Source organism: Patiria miniata, unplaced genomic scaffold (assembly GCF_015706575.1).
Source record: "Patiria miniata isolate m_02_andy unplaced genomic scaffold, ASM1570657v1 HiC_scaffold_24, whole genome shotgun sequence".
In the NCBI taxonomy this organism is placed as follows: Eukaryota; Metazoa; Echinodermata; class Asteroidea; order Valvatida; family Asterinidae; genus Patiria; species Patiria miniata.
In genome coordinates, this window is record NW_024037063.1 from 16,583,196 (window position 1) to 16,604,676 (window position 21,481).

The following is a 21,481-nucleotide window of genomic DNA, read 5'->3' on the forward strand; positions in this document are numbered from 1 at the left end:
TAGTTTTGAAAAGATGTCGTTGTAAATGGGTTGAGAACAATGCTTTCCTCGCATTGGGTCGGCAAAATCGTCGTAATAGCCGAAGTCTCGTTATGTCCGTGCACGTAATAACCAAATATTGCCCCATAGTAATGTACACAAATTGATCGGGACTGGGAGAATGTGCTCGTTACATCCGGGTTATCGTTATGACCGAGCTCGTTATAACGGGAGTCGACTGTACATGGCCTTATATCATGATGTGATGGCCCTGAAGCAGTGCACAAAACAATTAAGAGCCGAAGTCCCGGGATCACAGGCCTAAAATCTTCAAACGTTGAAGCCAAAGATTAGGCTAAGCTTTCTAAATTCCCCTTTGCCTCAATTTGTTCTCACTGCATAACTTTTGACACCAAATAAAAACAGACATGTGAAAATTCAGGCAAACGGTCTTAGGCAGAGTCAGTTTAGTGATACCTATTGGATAATGTTTCTCAAGCTAATCTAAATTGTATGTATGCAAGTTTGATAGTTATATTTCTTCCCACCTCTTCTGTGGTCCAGTCCCTGACATGTTCCACAATGAAGGAAGAGCAGTCCAGGTCGTTCATCTCTCGTCTGGTTTTGCTCTTGGAGTCCTTGTCCGGCTTGCTCACCTTGAACAGACCTCCAAGATTATCATCTTCTTTGTCTTCATCCTGATCCTCTTCATTATGGCTGCCTCCTTCACAATTGAACAAATGAGAAGAATATTGACCCTAACTCATTGACAATGTTGGATAGGAACCTTCCTGAATCCTCCATTCTCCCCCACTGGGCAGGCATGAAGTAGACTTGTTGTAATAACTTTCAAGAGGCATCAAGCCAAAATCAATCAATGATGGCTAGGGTCTACCTTCCTGTATTCTGGAATTCTCAAAACCTCCCGGTGGATTATGAAGGATCTGAAAACTGTTAGAATTCTGCTGATCTTTAACAATCAACTGACCAAGAACATTGTTGCAAACTATAACTAAGACCTTTGTTTACTTTGTTCAGGTTATTTAAAGTCTCAGATTTATTCTTTAAATTCTGTTCAAGCAGGTCACTTTTTTGAGGTCTGAAGTAATTTAGGACACATAACATTAAAAAGTCTCATCCATACAATTCTCAATTTTATACGTTTAGGTTTCAGATCCTTCATTAGATCAGAAACAAAGGATGGAAACAACATATGACCTATAGATTATAAACATGCATTGCTTGAACTGATAAACATTCTGTTCACAACATCAAAGTTACAATAAGGCCCCCCCAAAAAAGTCTCCGGTTTCTGGTATGGAGCTTGTCCAAAAAGTGGTGCGGCGACGCGGCTTTTTTTTTTTTTTTACCTGACTTTTTTGCTTCAAATGTCGGCTGATGACCGCAAATGGTGCCCGACTAAACTTAGTGAAAATATATAAGAGTCCAGAGAGGCCACATAAAGCTTATTCTCGATCATAACCCCATCTAAAAACACGTTAAGATTGTGCAGCAGCAGAATTCCAGTCAAACCAGTGAGTTTGGCGGTTTTGAGACATCATCTTTTATTGAAAAAAAACCTTTTTCATTTTGCCGACGCGCATGGCTACGGCGACGCGCGCATACCAGAAACCGGAGACTTTTTTTTTTGGCCTAATGCACACATCTAAGAAAAAGGCTAAAAGACCCACCACTCCCATAGACAAGCTTTCGAAGGTTGGGCGTGCTACTCTGCTGCTTCAGAAATGACTGCGATGCCTTTTCCAACAAGTTCTCCTTCCACTTCAGATGACCTGAATACAACAAAGATATTATGGATAAAACTGTTGATGAAAGTGTACAGCCTAGCAATCAGCACCTGGTGATGACAGTGAAGCCTACGGTGCATGGACTTCATTGTACAGAAAATATTTTAGCTACTGTTCAGATTTTGTAATGCGCATTTGAACATTATATGGTATACGCGCATAATAAATGCAATTTTTATTATTACAGAATGAGTCAATGTCAACAGAGCTCATTTTGAATTACAAGCCCTTAAACAAATCTTGCACAAATGGATATCAACAGGAATTGTCATCTCTTCAACCCACATGATGTCCATATACATCATAATGTTAAAAAATGTGATCAACTAAGTATGCTCTGTGTCACACATATGGAAAATAAATAGTGAAAATTGTCTTTCACACTCATATTGTGGAATACAGTCACAAATTTAATTTCGTCAACTCGGGTGAAATGTTAATACACACAATATGAAGGAGAACTTCAGAAGTATGGTTCTGAGAAGAACCATCGATACAGACAATGACAGTTTGGTTAGTATACAAATAATGAATGTTTGTGAGTGCAATGGTAAGAATAATTTCATGAGGTGACAGATGAAATGTTCCATTTCACGAGGCGAAGCCGAGTGGAATGGAACATTTCATCTGTCACCGAATGAAATTATTCTTTCCATTGCACGAACGCGAAACATTCATTATTTGTTTTATATCACACCTGAATAAATCCTTGTCATCTGATTGGCTGACTTTTAATAGCCAATTTATTCAGGTTAAAAACTGTTTAAACGTTCGACAAGTTCATCATATTTTATTAATGCAAACTGTTCAACAGGTTGAGAACAATCATATTCAATTTATCTCGATTTAAAACAGCGCCACTACCAGCAGCAGTGACACCGTGCAATGGAAGTTCTATTCACCGTGCAATAGAACTTCCATTGCACTGTGCGCTGCGCGCCACGCGTTGGTACGAATAATTCAATGGCATGTGATCAACGATCCACCAATCAGGTGACGGGGATTTATTCAGGTGTTGTATAATACGCTCTAAACATCACAAGGTTCTTCTCTGGACCACACTTCTCTTTTACACAGTTGCTGACTACATGAGGTGTATCTGCAATCTTTGCCCAAGTACTGCAGCAGTGCACTCACCTGATCCAAACATAGAATCCTCTCCTCCATCATCAGCCCTGTCCTCATCTTGGTCAAGACTGGCTGCCTCCTGCCATCCTTCATTCTCCTCATAGTCATCTTCATCATCCCCCTCATTATCATCATCATCTTCTTCGTCATGACTGTTCTCTTCGTCTTGATTGCTCATTTCCTCTGATGAATCACCTCCCTTGTTTTCAATGCTTTGACTGTCTAGGTGGTTGTCTTTGATTTTGGGCTTTGTGACATCCTTCTGTTTAGTTCTTTCCTTCTTTGAACCCGATTTGATGGAGAGGTTTTTGGTTTGTGAATGTGGTGTAGAGCTGCTCTTGGTTCTGCTTGTTCTGAAAAGTTGCATCTGTGACTCACTGACATGAAAGTTATCATCATCATCAGCTTCATCATCTTCTTCTTCGTCTTCCATGCTGTCATCAGTATCATTTCCTACATCTTCATCATCACCTTCAATGTTGATTTCCTCATCATCATCATTGTCCTCATCCTCCCCGTCATCTTCTTCCTTTTTTCCTCTGTGTCTCATCTTTGCTGTTCTCCCGTCTCCCTCCTTTGTTTTTTCTGTCCCCCACTGAGATGAGTTTCCCATGATTGTCTCTCGCCTTGATGAAGATTTCTTGCTCCATGGTAGCACTTCTTGTTGTAGTTCAAGTTCATCTTCACTATCAGCAAAGGCAACATCCCCAAAATCCTACAGACATACGTATTAAACAAATCATAAAATGTGGTGAGGCTTTGCATGGTGGATGGTACGAAAGAGAGGTCTGCAGATACACCAGAGAGACGTATGGTGTTATCCCTTTGTCTCAGAATTACTTTTATTTTTTTCCATTGGTTATTTTATATCGTTTATCCACAAACTTACCCAAGTCAAAAATATTGTATCAAGATTTTTTTTAATGCAAATTGTCCATCACAAGGTCAAAGGCCACTCAAGGTGTGGGCTACTGAGGAAAGTGTGGAAGAACCAGCACCTCACACTGAAACAAGACAAGATAATCTAATCTCTGCACAGTATGAATAGGGTTGGGATGGGTAACTAGTCCAATACAAAGCATAAATAATGCCTCTACCCATATCAAAAGAAGTAATTAGAAGTGTTAATGACTTTTTTTGGGATAATTGTAAATTTATCCGAGTATAAAACACTGGAGAACTTCAAAGAATTCTGAGCATTATCATGAGGGGGTGTCAATAAATAAGGTGATGACAATGTTTTGAACTTCTAGATGATATCACAAAGAGGTACCTGAAATCAAATACTAATTCAACTTCTCATGGAGTCTGCTTGTGAGAAGACACATTTAGATACCTGTTTGAACTTTTTCCTGCAATGTTCTTGTAAATCCAGCTTGGAATCAGGTGCTTGTCTGGAATCCTCATTGCTATCATCATCTTCATCTTCTTCGATTCCACTTTCTTCATCATCGTCATCATCCTTGACAAATGAAGCATTGTTAGAGGATGTTTTAGTTTTAATCATAAGTAAGGCGAGTGACAATGCCCTTCGCATTGCTTAATGAAGCAGTGATTTCAATATAAAACAAACTGGTGATCAACTTTATTTATTTCTGATTTGTGCACATGTTGACCGTATATCAGAAACAACGTGGCAGTTTGGTTATTCCTAGATAATGGATGAGTCTTTGAAATAGTTAACCACCAAAGACATGGCTCTTTCCCTGAAGATGGGACATGTTTTGTGACAGTTCAACACATTCAAACATGAAGCCTACCTAATTTGTGTTTGGAAAAACTGATGTGAAGTAAATGTAAACCTTACCCGAGTCCTTCAACTCCACCCCTTTGTATCAAGCCCCATGTAAAACAACATTGACAGTGCTTGACCTTCCTTAAGGAAACCTTTTGATGGACTTTGAAGGCAGGAGAGGGCTAGACTTAATATTCACATGTCATAAGGAAACAGTGCTTTTACACACCTACACACAACCAGACGTGAATTTCTATATGCCCAAGGACAATGCTTTGTGTTTCCCTTTGTCCCTGTAATATAAGACTTTCCCATAGACTACGCACATAACCGTATGATCGAGGATCATTTTCAACAAAAGACCCAGCGCTCGAGGACTGAAAGGATCATTTGTTCTCCCTCTGTGTGTCCGTCCTCTATCATAAAGCCATACAAATACACACATACTTGTTCCGAAGTTGTGGGGACTACACACAAGTTGTCCCATGGGGACCAAAGATGCTTAGGAGACAGCAGAAAGTCCCCATAACTTGGTCCTAATTTGCTTAACAATGAAAACTTCCCCATAACGCGGTGACGGCCCGCCCATCCAGACTTGTTTTACATACACTCTGTGGACAATCCTTTGTTCTCATGTAGTTAAGAAATGACATGTTGAAAAATGCTGCCACTTCCAATAATGGAATTTTTGACCTTGATTTCCTTCAATATTCTACTTTGTTTTGTTATTGATAACTCTCACCCAAAAATGCTTGTAACACTGTTTTTCAGAAAGTGGAAAACACTGTGTGGACCTGTGTAAGTCCACATAATGTCTTGAGTGCCTGCATTGTATGGACATCCACACAGTGACTGCAATAGACTTTATTCACGAGTCGGTCACATTAAATAGAAAACGAGGTTATGTTTTGGAATTTGCAAGTAGAAATGAAAGCAATGAAATAAAATTCATTACAAATTAATACCAGTCTGCTCCGATGAATAATACAAAATTTATAATTAGAATTACCCTAATGTTTTAAGCCTCATTTAAAAGGTGAATAGGGTCCATGCTTCGACACAAACACACAAAACCTTGCATACCTCTTCTATACTATCATTTGCTCCATCTCCACCCTCAACAAATACAGCCCGCCTCCTGATGCGGCCGTCTTGGGTTGCCACGGTTTCCTCAGTCGGCATAGTAATTGTTTGCGGCTCATTGGTAACCTCATTTGATGTCATGGGTGTTGAACCTTGGAATAATGCCAGCTTGCTGGCAGCCATCTTGGTATCCAAGGTATGCTGGGCAGTGATCAGGCCTGAGACAAGCTCATTGGTCGGTTTGTCTTCCTCCTGGTGACATGAATATGCATAGAATGTCAGAATACTGCCAACAATTATGTAAGTTCAAGTAATGATTTTATTAAAGATCAGTAAGCACAATAAGTCTCTTGAGACCAAAAGTAAAAAAATCTGCAATCTGCAATTTGTTTTAATGGAAATATCATGCCCCCAAAAAGTTGAAGAATGGATACTATGTAACATTACTGTAATATTAGTGCGTTGAATTTTACTGTATCCTTGTAGGAAGTTTTTTGCTGTTGTAGTCAATCATAGACCAGGTTTTGGTCAGTCATGTTTTGTCATGAGGGTGACAACTTTCATTAGTTGTGTTATTGTGTGTCTATTCCATTCTACAGGGTGTATCAAAAAAAAGTATACACTTAGAGAAATGTATCTAAAAAGGATGTTTTATAATTTTTCAAAAAATTTTCACTAAATATTGATGGACCAAGGTCTCACGCTTTAATTGCCACCATGTCAATCTTCAGCTGTTCCGCATGAGTGAACACTAGCTATTTACTTTCACCAGATTTCAATTGGCTTGCGCACAAAAGTGAAATGGTTAAAACATAATCAAACATCATGGTAGGGAAGTTTAGGCATGTGCTTTGTTGCTCACAAATTTTCAAGAAAATTGGATTAACCCTTAGTCCTCCACAGGCCCACCAAGTTTGGACTCAAGTTGCGCCTTCCTCAAAACATTAACAACAGCATGACCTTACAAGTCAATGATTAGGCCTAATGGTACTCGTCATGAGGGAATGCAACGTTTGCACTTCATGCATGCACGATTCAGTCTTCGAAGTGGCCACCATTTCTTTGCACACAAGACTTCTGCCCTCCTCAGCATGTCAATGATTTTCGTCATTATCGTCCTGGCAGAAGAAATGGACAATTTAGGCGTGCCTGGTGGGCGCAAGATGGGGCACCACCGCACAAGAGGAGGATCGTGACTGAACGTCTCACTGAATTGTTTGGCGATCGCTTCATCGCATTAAAACCGGCCCGTCGAGTGGCCCCCAAGATCGCCCGATCTTACCCCATACTGGACTTTTTCCTGTGAGGCCATGTTAAGTCTAAGGTGTACACCACTCCACCAAGAGACCTGGATGACCTGCAAGAACGTGTTACTGCCGAAGTTGCTGTTGTGAGGCAGGATGCCGCAATGATTAGGTGCGCAGTTTATGACATGCTGAGGAGGGCAGAAGTCTGTGTGCAAAGAAATGGTGGCCACGTCGAAGACTGAATCGTGCATGCATGAAGTGCAAACGTTGCATTCCCTCATGACGGTTACCATTAGGCCTAATCATTGACTTGTAAGGTCATGCTGTTGTTAATGTTTTGAGGAAGGCGCAACTTGAGTCCAAACTTGGTGGGCCTGTGGAGGACTAAGGGTTAATCCAATTTTCATGAAAGTTTGTGAGCAAAAAAGCACATGCCTAAACTTCCCTACCACGGTGTTTGATTATGTTTTAACCATTTCACTTTTGTGCGCAAGCCAATTGAAATCTGGTGAAAGTAAATAGCTAGTGTTCACTCATGCGGAACAGCTGAAGATTGACATGGTGGCAAATGAAGCGTAAGACCTTGGTCCATCAATATTTAGTGACAGATTTTTGAAAATTTATAAAACATCCTTTTTTGATACATTTCTCTAAGTGTATACTTTTTTTTGATACACCCTGTATAGGCACATGCACACCAGTGCACAATGCATCCCTCAATGTCTCATCCATACTTACTGCACGGAGTTCACACCTACCAGAGTGGTTTCACTGTGTGGACGATTACTCCCCAAGTCAATGTACACCACATCTTTATCATAGATGATGCCACCAACACCAGACATGGGTGCATAGATCAGGCGTTCTTTCTCATTCAGAGAGCGTTTCTTCTCCTTGTCAGGAAGTGGGCAAGGGTCAGGCAGGAAAGAGATGTCTTTGGTTGGGAAGTCACCGCAGCCTGAGAATGCAAGAGAGTTTAGAATCAGTTTATCATAGGTCAATCACGATTCAATCACACTACAATCAGTCTCAAGTCAAATCACAAATGAACTGAGGTACAAAGCATTCCTTTGCTACCATGGATCCCCCGTTTTGTTTAATACCTGACTCATGACTGGACTTGAGACTAGATTTGTGATCGACTTAGATCAATGAGAGGGGATACACATTTACTGAAGCACACCTCACTTCTATTCAAACGCTGCAGATTGTACAAAATTCTCACATGTTGAGCAAGTGTTAAATGCAGTACAGATTACTTCTGTGCTGAGAATCCGTGCTGAAGATAACCCTTCAATGGTGACAAATATATATGACTGAGACCTGAATGCCAGTACCACCATGTGCTCACTTGCAAAGAACAATATGTTTACTTCATATACCCAAGTTGTGTGCACACAAAAGTGCTGACCACAAGTCACTGGCCATACAAAATGTATCCAATGAGAACTCAAAGAAGTTAGAAGCATCCTTTGCCAGGGCGATGGGGACAAATGAATTCACCAATGTGGTGTTTTAAGGGAGTAAATATCGTACCTGGTATGTGTATGCTACAACCTTTCTTCATTGGTGTACCGCGCATGTAGCCATACAAGCTGACGGTTCGGTCACATTTGGGATTCTGCCGACACAGCTCTGGATCCGTCAAATCTTCCATTCTGACCATGATAATAAACAAGACAAAAAGCACAATTCTAGGGTCAAGAGGGCTACTCCCAAAATGGAAGGGCTGCTGTTGGCAGTGCATATGTAGCCTGAACACAGCTTCAACATTTCTTACTCAGATACAGAGTTTGAGAAAGTCCAGTGTATCATTATCCTTTTAACCTTTGATGCACACAGTGTTCTGCCTCTAGGCATACTTGGAAGGCGGCATCAGCAAGGTGCTTATTAGTCACTAGTATGATTTCAGAAGTTTTGGGGTCCTCATTTGTGACCTGTTGCCACAAAATGAGCTTCAAGTCGGAAATTGCCATTTTGCAGTACAGTGGGGCAAAGCCAAAATTTGAAGGATGGTCAATTTTTTTGTTTCCAAGTGAACCTTGATCTGTAAGTCGATTTACCTTTCTCCAATTGTTTTGTTTTGTCAAACATCTTTAAAACCTATTTTCATCCCGTTTTATTAGTTGACTGTTCATTCACTGTAACCAACTGCAGGATCTTTCAATGCCATTTTCTCAAGAATCAGTTGTTCAACTTCAAGTTAAGTTGGTATTCTATATTTCAACTACTCTAGTCAGTATCCCTAAACATTATATATCACTGGAAAGCTCTTGCTGTGCAGAATCTAAATAAATAAATTTCTCAATTCTTAAAAAGTCTGACTGTAAGCTCATTTTGTGATGACAGGTCACAGTTACATAAATGAGCTCTGCTCTCCAGTCTTGTGCAAATTATTCTTCTCTACCTACACTGAACCTAGAAAAAAAAATCAACATTCATGTGTATCTAGGAGACAAGGGTTCTACATGTTTTTTTTATTGTATTTTTGTTGAAGAGGCTTGCATTTAAGTATCTGTGAGTATTGAGAGTTTTACAAACATTATGGAAGCGTTTGTGATGTGGTATCCCTATAAACTCTGATTTGTTGATTGGGCTGATCCACGATAAACCTTTGTGCTTGTATTACTTCTTCTTTTTTGTTTTGTTTTTCTTCCATATAATACTCTCTGCAACTTTTCTTCAATGGTGCACAACATGAATTTGAAACTTAAATACATCGTAAAAATCCACCCTGATCCTGAGGTGTTCATGTGACTGCGATGTCATGATGAGGTCAACTAAATTAAGGGCTATTTTAGTTCAAAATGTGACCAACTTCTTTTTCTTCCACCTCCTAAACAAATGAACAATCATATTCATATTTTGTGATCTGATAGTCCATTCCTAGCTAAACATTGTTTTGTGTAAGGTGAAGTCATATCACCTTTACTTCTGGGGTTAACGGAAGTCAATGTACATGAGGTGAATTTTAAATACCAACAGATAGAAGCGTAAAAATCAAACCACACAAACTTCTTCCCAATGCTTCAAACGAGTGAAGATAAATTCGGGTGAAAATGTTTGACTTTGGCAATCTTCTGCATTTGAGAATTTAGTCTGATCACAGTGCAAGTAATGAACTGCAGTCATTATGACAAAGCAGTATCTGGAGTATAATTAAAACACAGAGCCCTGTTCATGTGTTGACCTTTTTTCCCTAGGAGTTTGTGAATATCAAAGTATAAATTTGTTGCTTTAATTCATGAGGAAAAAACAAATCCAAAACCTGAAAATCTTCTACTGATGGATGCTGTGAGGTATTTTGCGGTACAGTAATCAATCCAGGAAACACACCTGTCTGCTAAGACATACGGATGAGTGGTGCGCCAGACCAGCGGACGGAACTTCATGACTGATATGAACCGGCCCAGGTTGAGAATCTCTCTGTTCTGGTAGTCACCATGTACCATACCAGACAAGTAGAAGAGTTTGGCACCCTAGGAGAGAAAAAACAGCCAGGTGGGTGAGTTTGGGTCAGGGTACCTGACCATTGCAAGCAATGGGCTCTGTGCATGAGGGACACCTGTGCACTATTTGAGCCTCTGCCCATTGCCAGGTGCATTCCTCATGTGTGCATTCCTCACGTGTGCGTTCCTCACGTGTGCATTCCTCATGTGTGCATTCCTCACGTGTGCATTCCTCATGTGTGCATTCCTCACGTGTGCATTCCTCATGTGTGCATTCCTCACGTGTGCATTCCTCATGTGTGCATTCCTCATGTGTGCATTCCTCACGTGTGCATTCCTCATGTGTGCATTCCTCACGTGTGCATTCCTCATGTGTGCATTCCTCACGTGTGCATTCCTCACGTGTGCATTCCTCACGTGTGCATTCCTCATGTGTAACCCAAGTAACCAAATGAGTTACAAGTAACCAGAATGATAGGGTTTGTTTTGTTTTTCTTCCAATTACACAATTGTGAAAAGTAGGCACAATCATCATTGTCAACCACATAACATAAATCTCCACAAGTTTTAGATAATCTTGGAATACGTATTTATTGTCTTAAAAAAACAACAAACGTAAGACTTTAAATGAAATTGATAAGGGGCAACAGTACCTGATAGATCTCTGTCCAGAATCGATGTTTGAGGCGTTTCTTGGTTTTCTGTAATGCCTTGTTATTCTTCATCAGGTCTAGGTGAGTCAAGACACCCATGATGCGAGGGAATCCGTGGACCTGTACAATATTCAAGAACTCAAACGTCTCCATCTCAAAACCAAAACTGGCATCCACAAGCAGCAGAACCTGTGTGCAGAAGCAAGGTATACAATGGAGAGGTATTACACATACATGTATGCTATTCAGCGAGGGACCAAATGCATGCAACTACTGAACAGGATTTGGCTGAGCAGAAATGGGTTACCAAAAAATGCCATGTGATTTCAACTGCTCATGGCTAGTTCATGGCTGAATGTTGCTTGGCACATCAATTATCTAAGGAATGTTTTATACTTCAGAGTCCCATACATGCCAGTTTGGGTTTTGCAAACCAGAGCATTAATAAAAAGGCCCTTCCAATTTAATCTTTGATTTTGTTGAAATCAGAGGGTATAATGTTTGACCATTGTATATTTTGTTTGCTTCGTCAAGGAAATATGAATAAGCCAGGGTCTTCCAGGAGAGATACCTACATGTACACCCTGTTGGGGATATTCTTGTATGGGGTCAAAAAGTCATAGTATACAAATAATGAATGTTTATGAGTTCAATGGTGAGACATTTTCATGAGCTGAAAGATTGAATGTTCCATTCAACGAATGAACATATTCTCACCATTGCATGAATGCAAATTAATTGTTTTATATAACATCCAAGTAGATCTTTGTCATTCGATTGGAGGATAAAACTTTAAGAACAAACAAAACTCACAAAATTGTATCATATCCATTACTTTTTTTCAGCTTGTTCAAGGCTAACAATTGGTTTAAAAGTCAAATCATTGACAATAATGAAAATTAACGTAAGTTCTTAAAACAATGCACAAAATCATCAAGGCAACTGCATCAACTTCAAAGGCAAGTTTTTTAACTGCTATGACGCATGCTATGGTCTAAATAGCACAAAGATTGCATAGCGCCGGGCCGCGGCTGCGCGCATCTTGGCATTCGCGCGGTGTGCAATAGATCAAAAGCGATGGGATGAAATTGCACTGTGAATTGAACCAAAAATGCACGGTTATGACGTAGGCCGTGCAATGGTTCAATTAATGAATGCCGCTTGATCTACAATCCTCCAATCAAATGACAAGGATTTACTTGGGTGTTATATAAATGTGGACAAACTGTTGAATAATCATTATTACAACCCTCCATTATCCTTCATCAGATGTTTGAGAAGTTTTGTAGCATTGAGGAAGATAGCACTAAGGCTTGTCCATTATCAGGTGACATGACCTTGACAAATCAAGTAGAAAGAGTGTGGCATAGGCTTCCAGCATAATGTAGGAGTTGGGAGGATTCAGGAAGGTTCCATACAAAGCTTCCCAGGGAGCTATGAGAAGGTTTGGAACTTGTTTCTCAACAAAAGTAAAAGAAAGAAAATGAAGCTTGACTAACCAGGTCAGCAACCTTTGCTAGGTCTATCATGCAGCTAATGTCATTGTTACACTCAATGAAGGTTAATCGTCTCTTCTTTCCTGTATGACAACAAAGATAACATCATAAAAAGATAATATGAATGTGTCAGAAATCCATGGGGACCATGGGCAAACAAAGGTCTTCCAAGCCAGTTGCCTTTACAATTTTTTTGGACAAATATATTTGCATGAGGAATGGGTACGCTTCTGTTGTGTTCACTTGCTGGTGATGTGAAGGGCTACTGAAATAGCCAACACATATCCCTAACAGTCCTGAATCCTCCAATTTCAATACGATTTTGCATACCCCTAGGGAGTTAGGGTTAGTGTTCATGTATGCTACGGGCTGATGACAAATGTGAGGCGTTCTGGCAAAGCGAGACAGAACTGGGCACAGGCCATAGTGGAAAAATATGCAAAAACCGAATGGGGGTGATTTTTTTTTTATTTTTTTTTCTTCAGATTTCTTGATATTTGTAATCTTTGATATGTTAACTGCACATAGTGTGAAGAAACAGTATAAAATCGTAGAATGAAGAAACACAATTGTCATCTTTCATATTCACAAATACAAAACTGGAAACTTTAAATTCCTTTTTCTCAGTATTTTACTTTTTTGACATGTCGACAAATACAAACTTTAAACAGCCATAACTTGTCAACAGAAGATACGATTGAAGCGCAGCAAACAGCATTTTATTCTCTTTCCTGATATTTGCAAACTCTAAATTCAACCTCTTCCCACTTCTGCCTCATTTTGCCACAATGCCTCACAACTAACAGTCTTGAATTGGGCGTGAACTTCTAACTGTGGTATTTCAAAAGGAAGATGATGCACACTATTTCAAAGCATAATTCCACAAATTTCGCCTCAGTGGAGTCAAGAAGCAAACTGTTGAGTCTGTGTTTTGGTTACAAAATATTCTACAATCAAAACAATATTGACATTTGGTTACTTCTGATCAACTGTCAAAGTATTCACGATTGCATATTAGTGATTGGTAGTGGATTGTGGCTTGCTGGCGCTGCATGCCATTTGTTTCACAGTAGTGCATCCTAACATGACTTACTTTGATTCACTATAACTAGCATATTACAAATCTGGAAGGCTAAGTTAAAGATTTCCCATCCTTCATCATATCAGCCATGAAAATGTGGATTACGTGAAAGGGCAACACATGGATCATGCCCAATGCTAATTACAAGCAGGCTTAAAAGTTCATCATAGTCTTTCATTAACATGTAGACAAATCTCACCTGAAACCAGAGTAACTGGTCCCTGTATGGCAGACAGATTCTGCTTGGTGAAACTCTTGACCAAGCATCGAATCAGGGTGCTTTTGCCAACCTTGGGTGGCCCAACGACTGCAATCACAATAGGAGGTGGCTCCAGGGGAGTGCGGTCTACCACTGGGATATGATGCTTCTTGGTCTTGATATCTAAGGTCCTGAACAAAACCAACAAGATCATTAATAAAGTCTGAACAAATAATTCAAAGTCACTCATCTTAATGCTTGATTTAGCAACATGCCGTGGCCACTTCATGTATCGGTATGTATCTTTTTGTTGGTGCTATCAGTTGCACAAGAAACGAATGTGTCTTTTTTTCTTTTATGCAGCGTGTATCACAATAATGTACTAATATGTATGAATGCCAATTTGTGGTCATGGTGGTGGGACCAATGCTATGTGCCTACAGTACAACATACTCTGGTTATATATCTACAGAGACTGTGAGTATTTCTGGGTTTGACCCCACTTTCCCCCCAAATGCAATTATTCAAGTTGTGGTGTGTCAGTATTGGATTGATGCAGGATTGATCATCCACACCAGTATTGCTACTTTACTCTTTATCGTGTATGATGTTCAAATGCTGTTATAGAAACAAAATGGCCTGTGATTTGTTAAATGTTGGACTAGGGCGGATCCAGGAAACAAATGTATAAGGGTTCATGGAGTTTATTGGAATTCCCATGGTTTTTCGATACTAATGATGTAATGTGAGGGCAGTTTCCATGATAAGGTTGATACCATACTTGAGGCCATGAGAACCACACCATTACAACTCTCACTCTCAGAAGTCTAACAATTAACATTGACTATTAACCCTTGCAGATCCTTAAAAAGTCCACCATGGAAGCCTGGTTACTACTGCCTTACATGGGGCTCAATGCCCAGCGGAAGTTACAGTGAAAAGAATATTCCACTGGGTTCTTTCACAATGGATGACTTGGTAGGATACATGCACATTCCAAGTACAAGTGCTTAGGGAGTTGATATTCATGGCTGTAAGGATTTGTGGGGTTTTATGGTATCCACTGGAATTATCAGAGTGACCATTACTGATGATGTATTAGGTTTAGTGTCAGCCAAACATGACATGTACAGGGCAATGGCAGTATGGTTTGCTGGGTTTTGATGGAATGGGATAGAAGCATGATACCTCCTGACACTTTGTGCCCTCTTGTTGACTGAATTGATGGCAAATGCTCGAGGGTTCCTCTCCCGCGCTGTCTGCTCCTGCTCATGTTTGTTCTTCTCTTTCTATATTCCTGCTGCACTACAGTAGTTATACCCATGTATTCAAATTCAGCTTCCAAATCAATTTCAATCTCAAGATATGGGTCCTTAAAGTCAGCGATTTATGGGCCAGTCAGTTTCCTCTTTTTTGGCAAAGTTCATTAAAGGGAAGATGCAACATTTGCAAACATCTAAAAACGAAATAATCAAATTATCACGAAATAACTTACTGGATTGTTAGGGAATGACAGTCCAAAGCATCCTGTAAAATTGTGAGCTGCTGGTGTGCTGACATTTTCAAGAAAAATTGTATTTTTCCAACGCTGGTCAGCCGACCAGCGTTGAAGAAAACTGGCTTTTTAAAAAAACTGCTCCTAATTTTTCAAATTTAGTTATTCCGCATTTCGTTTGCAATTAATTACACATCTGGGGTTTTATGGTATCCACTGGAATTATCAGAGTGACCATTACTGATGATGTATTAGGTTTAGTGTCAGCCAAACATGACATGTACAGGGCAATGGCAGTATGGTTTGCTGGGATTTGATGGAATGGGATAGAAGCATGATACCTCCTGACACTTTGTGCCCTCTTGTTGACTGAATTGATGGCAAATGCTCGAGGGTTCCTCTCCCGCGCTGTCTGTTCCTGCTCATGTTTGTTCTTCTCTTTCTTCTTCTTAGCTTTAGGGCCGGACTGGACCTTACGATGTGGTTTGTGATCTGCCTTCTCTGAATCCATGGCTTGAAGTGCAGTACTAAATATTCTTTCTGAAAGTTATAAACATGGATAGAACAGATTTTAGTACCATGTAGCTAGGACGAAGTTTACCAGTACATCTAGACTGGTTCCCAGCCCCTCCACTGTCATTTGGAATGCAATTATATTTGTGGGACAGGAACCAGTCTAGATATTACCATCGCTAGGGACGTGCAGCACTGATTGCTTTCTGTCATTTAAACAAACTAGGAAATAGATTTGTACATATAGCAAAAGATGGAAGTCCTAAAAAGAATGGGACACTGAGACAACCAAGTGTTCAAAAGCCTTATAAATGGCTCTCAAAAACTGGACTTCCTCCGTACTGTGAGTCACTGAGCCACATAGTGAGGTGTGTTAGATTTCCTGCTAGAATTCACTTGCGTTCAGTGAATTTGAAATCTGAACTGTTTTTCCACTTGATATTTATTATGGAAGCAGGGATCAGAATAGCCAATCTCAGGGTGCCTCGATTATTTATGCCGAGTACGACATCCAACAGCTGTTGGGTCAATGGACTGTACTGTGTACGCAGAATGTACTAGTGACCCGATGGCTGTTAGATGTCATACTCTGTTCCCTGACAAAAACAATCTCTTTTCATTAACGTTCATGTACACATGTGAAGCGCACCGTGCCTGGGTAGTATGGCCGTATCCTATGCTGGGAAAAATCACGTGCAGCGATCAGAAGAGCCAATGACAGGGCGCTTCGATTATTTATGCTATGACATCTAAGTACAAGACTTTGTCAACATATTCCTTACAGTTCTCACATGAAAGTATACCCTCTGAGGTAAAAGATAAGCAAAACAATTTGTCTTTTTTTCTGTTTCGAAAGTAGCGTCAGGATGCAACATTCTTTCCCTGTCTTGGTTTTTTAGTGTTTTCTGGTTGTCATCGTCATCGTCTTTTTTTTACCCCTTAATTTCCCTGATAAATCAAAGCCCTGCCCTCTTTCCACAAAATTAAACCTGTTGATAATAAAGAAGGTGTCATTACCAACTGTTCAGATGTGTCAAAAAATTTCAGAATGTCACTTTTTGAGTGTCATTTACTTAGTCAGTTGTTTTGGTTAGTCTTTCAACATGTTCAACCTTAAGTTATATAGCATTAGGAACGGGGGTTCCTACTAAAATGCATCAACAAGCGTCAACAAGCGTCAACGGTCGTCAACAAGCATCAACAAACTTTGTATATGCTTTTGAACATTAAAGGGTCATTCCGTGCCAATTCAACGGGGCCATGGCGCCATATGTCACAGATTTTGTTCAAACTTGGTCAATCGCAAGGAACAAACCGCGAAGGAAAATCGTGATTTCTACCCCAAGAATCTGTTCAAAATTGCAAAATGGGAGTCATTAGAATTGAAAAAAAGTCTGCTTTTGATTGTTTAGTTTTTGACCTCGTGTTTGTATGGCCAGCCGCGCCGCGCGCCCGACAAACGTCATAAACTATGATGCATATTCATTATCTTGCCCAAGCACGCCCGCATAATGCATACATTACAACGCGGCCGCCATTTTGAAATCGCATGGAGGACATTTTCAGGACGATATTTGTGGAAGATGATGACTGAAAGTCGTCTTTTGGCCAGATGGATGAAATATTGGGACCAAAGAACGTTTTTTTCAAAATGGTATGAGTTCCTCTTCGACTAGGTCTAGGAACCTTAACAAGTTAACTTTGGATATTTCTGTCCTGGACGAGAAGATAATCTCGATCAAAATCTGTAGCAAAATCGCTACATCAGAGGGAAAAAAATTCAGTCTGTGGGGAAGCATTGAGCGTCTGGCCGTACTACAGAGCTTGCGATAGTACTGTACGGCCAGACGCAGTCGGGCTAGTACTAGGGGCTAGGCCACCGCGTACTGCGAATATGATCACCATTGTAACGCCCCAACTATCGCATCGGTCCCAACTATAGTTGGGCCTGTCCCAACTATAGTTGGGCCTGTCCCAACTGTAAGTTCCACTGTTGGGCTGGCCCATCTATAGTTGGGACACTCCGATCATTTTATTTTGCGATGTCCCAACTATAGTTTACATTGATGTACAACTATAAAACGTTCCCTACTATGGCAGAGATGGAATTCCATACTATGTACAGCTCTGATACACATCTGACTTTACTGGGGACCACTGAAATTAGCTATTGATGGGGCGAATCTATAGTTGGGCCACCCCAATCTTTTTATTTTGCGGTCCCAACTATAGTGTACATTGTTGTACTATTATAAAACATTCCCTACAACTCTAATACACATCTGACTTTACTTGGGACCAATGAAATTATCTATGGGTGGGGACCATTTGTAGTTGGGCCACCGCAATATTTTTATTTGGCGGTCCCAACTATAGTTTACATTGATGTACGACTATAAAACATTCCCTACAGCTCTGTTACGTGTCCAACTTTACTTGGGACCTTTGACATTAGCTATGGGTGGGGCCCATCTATAGTTGGCTGCCATGGCAATCTTTCAATTTTTGGATCACGTTTGTAAACACATGTGCATTTCAAATGATAATAGGGAGTCGGGAACTAGCGCAGCTTTTATGGCGGATACCAGTTCAAGCTGGTTCCCGATTCCCTTTAACAGTTCGAAATGCAAACAAACGTGACTCATTATCATAATCGATGCGTCGCGCGCGCTCGGTAACGGAATTGCACTCGGGATACGGGGACCATCGAATGTATGCTGGGCATGAAGAAGAAATCGCGTCGTTCAAACATTAAACACAATCGGAAATTTAACGTGTTCAAGATCGCGAGGAGAGCTCTCCGAAATGAACGGAAAATTTCACTTTTTTCCGGATCGTAAGTAAACTTCAGTACAACCATCTTAATCATCGATGTCTACTTGTACCTCAGGTGGCATATCTAGTAATTTGGAGGCCGTTTTGAAGGTGAAATCTGATGTTTTTTTGTTGGAAAATGTTGGTTTTTGGGACGGTGTTGTCCAGCTCGCGGTATTAGCTTGGACCCTACTATCGCCAGACCATGTCCAAATGTTAAAAAAGGCGATAAGTTGGGTCCAAGTTACTCGGACTAGGACAGTCCCAACTATAGTTGGGACCGATGCGATAGTTGGGGCGTAACACCATCACCGACGATCTCTTTCCCTACTCCTAGAACTATGAGGCTCCACATAGTGGAGCCTCATAGATCAAGAAGCCCGCAAAATTGCCTGCAGCACAAAACACTAATAAAGTGCAAAAACGTCCATCAAAATGAAGACATTTCACACAGAACCGCTGCACAGTTTGCCCCTATACTCCGTACTTTATCTCTTGACATACTCACGTATCATGCGCAGAACTAACATAGGTGGATTCTGTCGGTTTTTAGGCCAAAATGATGAAAAATATGCCCTTTCCGCACTGAGCCAACCTGACACTTGAAACGTGCATGCATATGATCGAGCGATGATTTTCGGTTCGCTCGGAGCGCGCCGTGGGGGGTATGGTACATGCACTTGTACGCATGCACATACTATCATTTCGCCTGTACCGTACCCCCCGCGGCGCGCTCCGAGCGAACCGAAAATCATCGCTCGATCATATGCGTGCACGTTTCAAGTGTCAGGTTGGCTCAGTGCGGAAAGGGCATATTTTTCATCATTTTGGCCTAAAAACCGAAAGAATCCACCTATGTTAGTTCTGCGCATGATACGTGAGTATGTCAAGAGATAAAGTACGGAGTATAGGGGCAAACTGTGCAGCGGTTCTGTGTGAAATGTCTCCATTTTGATGGACGTTTTTGTACTTTATTAGTGTTTTGTGCTGCAGGCAATTTTGCAGGCTTCTTGATCTATGATGAGGCTCCACTACGTGGAGCCTCATACTATGGTCGTGTTCCCTAACGTGGCGCACTTCGAAGCCTACCCGACTTTCCTCGTGTAGTGTTGCCAAACCTCTTTGTTGACAAACCTCAAATTCATGCAGTAAAACACTAGTACTTTTACCTTATTAATGCTTGCTATTTAACCTCTGTGAACAATTTCAGTTTCATACAATTTAATCCGAAATTCAAAAACGGTGGCGTCCGGAAATTGGGCACAAATTGGCGGAGTGTTCCCTAACGTGGCGCACTTGAATAAATCTCGGAAAATTCCAATTTAACATTTAAGAATTTCTGTAAACTTGATAAATTCTGATAAACAATTATTATCTCTACTTACATGCCCAGCCAGATGTTTGTCAGAAAATTATTTTCTTATTTTTCGGGGCATTTTTAAAGGGTTCACTTAATCACTTTGCACTTGAAAATAAAATCGGAAAATCACGCCAAAATTAATTTTTCTTCTAACTTTGTTACGGGTAAATAAACGTAACTCGCGATTTATGAAGAGGAGTGTTTAGAACTTGATGAAATTTCACTTTCTTGGAAATTTCAGTTAAAACTTTTGCTCTAGTAGGCGCTACAGGCGAAAAATCAAAGTGCGCCACGTTAGGGCCGGGGCCGCGCCACGTTAGGGTAGTATGGAACGCCGTATTATCGCGGTACTTATCACGTTTCTCGTTCGGAATAGAGATTGCCCACTAACCTTCCAGAATTGTCCTGTCTTATGTGTAGTATAAGTCTTCCTTTTTAAATTAATATAAAAAAATCTGACGGGTAGTGTGGTTTATTCCGTGTACGATGCCTGTGAAAATAGACATGCGCGGCGTGTGCGAACGGAGGTGGACTCCCTATTATCGCGGTATGCGGGAAGTGGTTTTTATAATGATCCCAACTTTTTTGTTCATAGTTTATGTTTGACCAAAACACCCCCTGAATAAAGTCTGATATTTTCCCTGTAACATTCAAGTTGATTAAAGACAAAATGTCTGCAGGATGATTTCTTAAGACCCTGCCCTTCCCCCGAAAGGAGAACACAAATCCCTGAGGCAAGTCTACTGATCGGCGATTGAGGGCGCCATTCACTTTACACGGTGTGCCGTTTTATTTTCGCTAAGGCGCGGTGCTTATTTTGATCCCGTAAAAGTTGTTACGATTTCGCGCTGCAAATATCGTCGTTCGACTTCATTTTACATTTGCAGCTGAAGAATGGGAACCAGACAATGGAACTTTCATGGACAGAGCGCAATTAAAGATTTATGTTAAAATATAAACGGTACCTTTTAGCAGACATGGTGAGGGAACATTTTGCAAGTTTTGGAAAACGTTAATATTTATTAAAATCGTTAAAAGTCCCGAAAGACACAACATTTTTTAATCGTCCTTTTTATACAACTCCGTAGAAAATCCTTGATGACTGGTGAACTGGATAAAAATCGCCACTTGAAGGAGTTTTGACACTGTAAAAAGAGAAATTTCCCATGCCGCGATAATAGGGATGCCGCGATAATAGGGAGTCCGACTATACATCAACAATATAGTTCTAGGAGTAGCCTACTCTTTCCCAAGATTCATGTCTTTTGAACATTATTACAATGACTGACCTTAATTGAGAAGATAGGTATGATGACCAAATAGTGTCAGGAAATCAAAAATCTTAACAAACAGTCGAAATTCTGGTATTTTTCGCACTAATTTGTCATCGACACGTGCGGGCGTCCTCTTTACATGGACGTTGCCATATTGAATGTTGCAT

General features: G+C 40.5%; 1 protein-coding gene across 2 annotated transcripts in view; it reads right to left on the reverse strand.

Moving 5' to 3' along the window:
* Nucleotides 1–21,475, reverse strand: part of LOC119732508 (ribosome biogenesis protein BMS1 homolog) — a 40,046-nt gene extending 18,571 nt beyond the window's left edge. The window contains exons 1-14 of one of the 2 annotated variants that reach the window (XM_038206051.1): nt 21,330–21,475; nt 15,752–15,893; nt 15,047–15,103; nt 13,859–14,049; nt 12,582–12,661; nt 11,083–11,271; nt 10,317–10,459; nt 8,517–8,638; nt 7,739–7,938; nt 5,734–5,985; nt 4,252–4,377; nt 2,925–3,630; nt 1,671–1,772; nt 528–703 (exon numbers count right to left, since the gene is read on the reverse strand). In XM_038206051.1, coding sequence (XP_038061979.1) covers nt 528–703; nt 1,671–1,772; nt 2,925–3,630; nt 4,252–4,377; nt 5,734–5,985; nt 7,739–7,938; nt 8,517–8,638; nt 10,317–10,459; nt 11,083–11,271; nt 12,582–12,661; nt 13,859–14,049; nt 15,047–15,103; nt 15,752–15,864 — 2,457 coding nt within the window. In that variant the 5' untranslated portion in view covers nt 15,865–15,893; nt 21,330–21,475. Of the gene's footprint in view, nt 1–527; nt 704–1,670; nt 1,773–2,924; nt 3,631–4,251; nt 4,378–5,733; nt 5,986–7,738; nt 7,939–8,516; nt 8,639–10,316; nt 10,460–11,082; nt 11,272–12,581; nt 12,662–13,858; nt 14,050–15,046; nt 15,104–15,694; nt 15,894–21,329 lie in introns of both variants that reach the window. The other variant, XM_038206052.1, reaches the window with a different exon arrangement.
* Between the last annotated feature and the right edge of the window lie 6 nt (nt 21,476–21,481).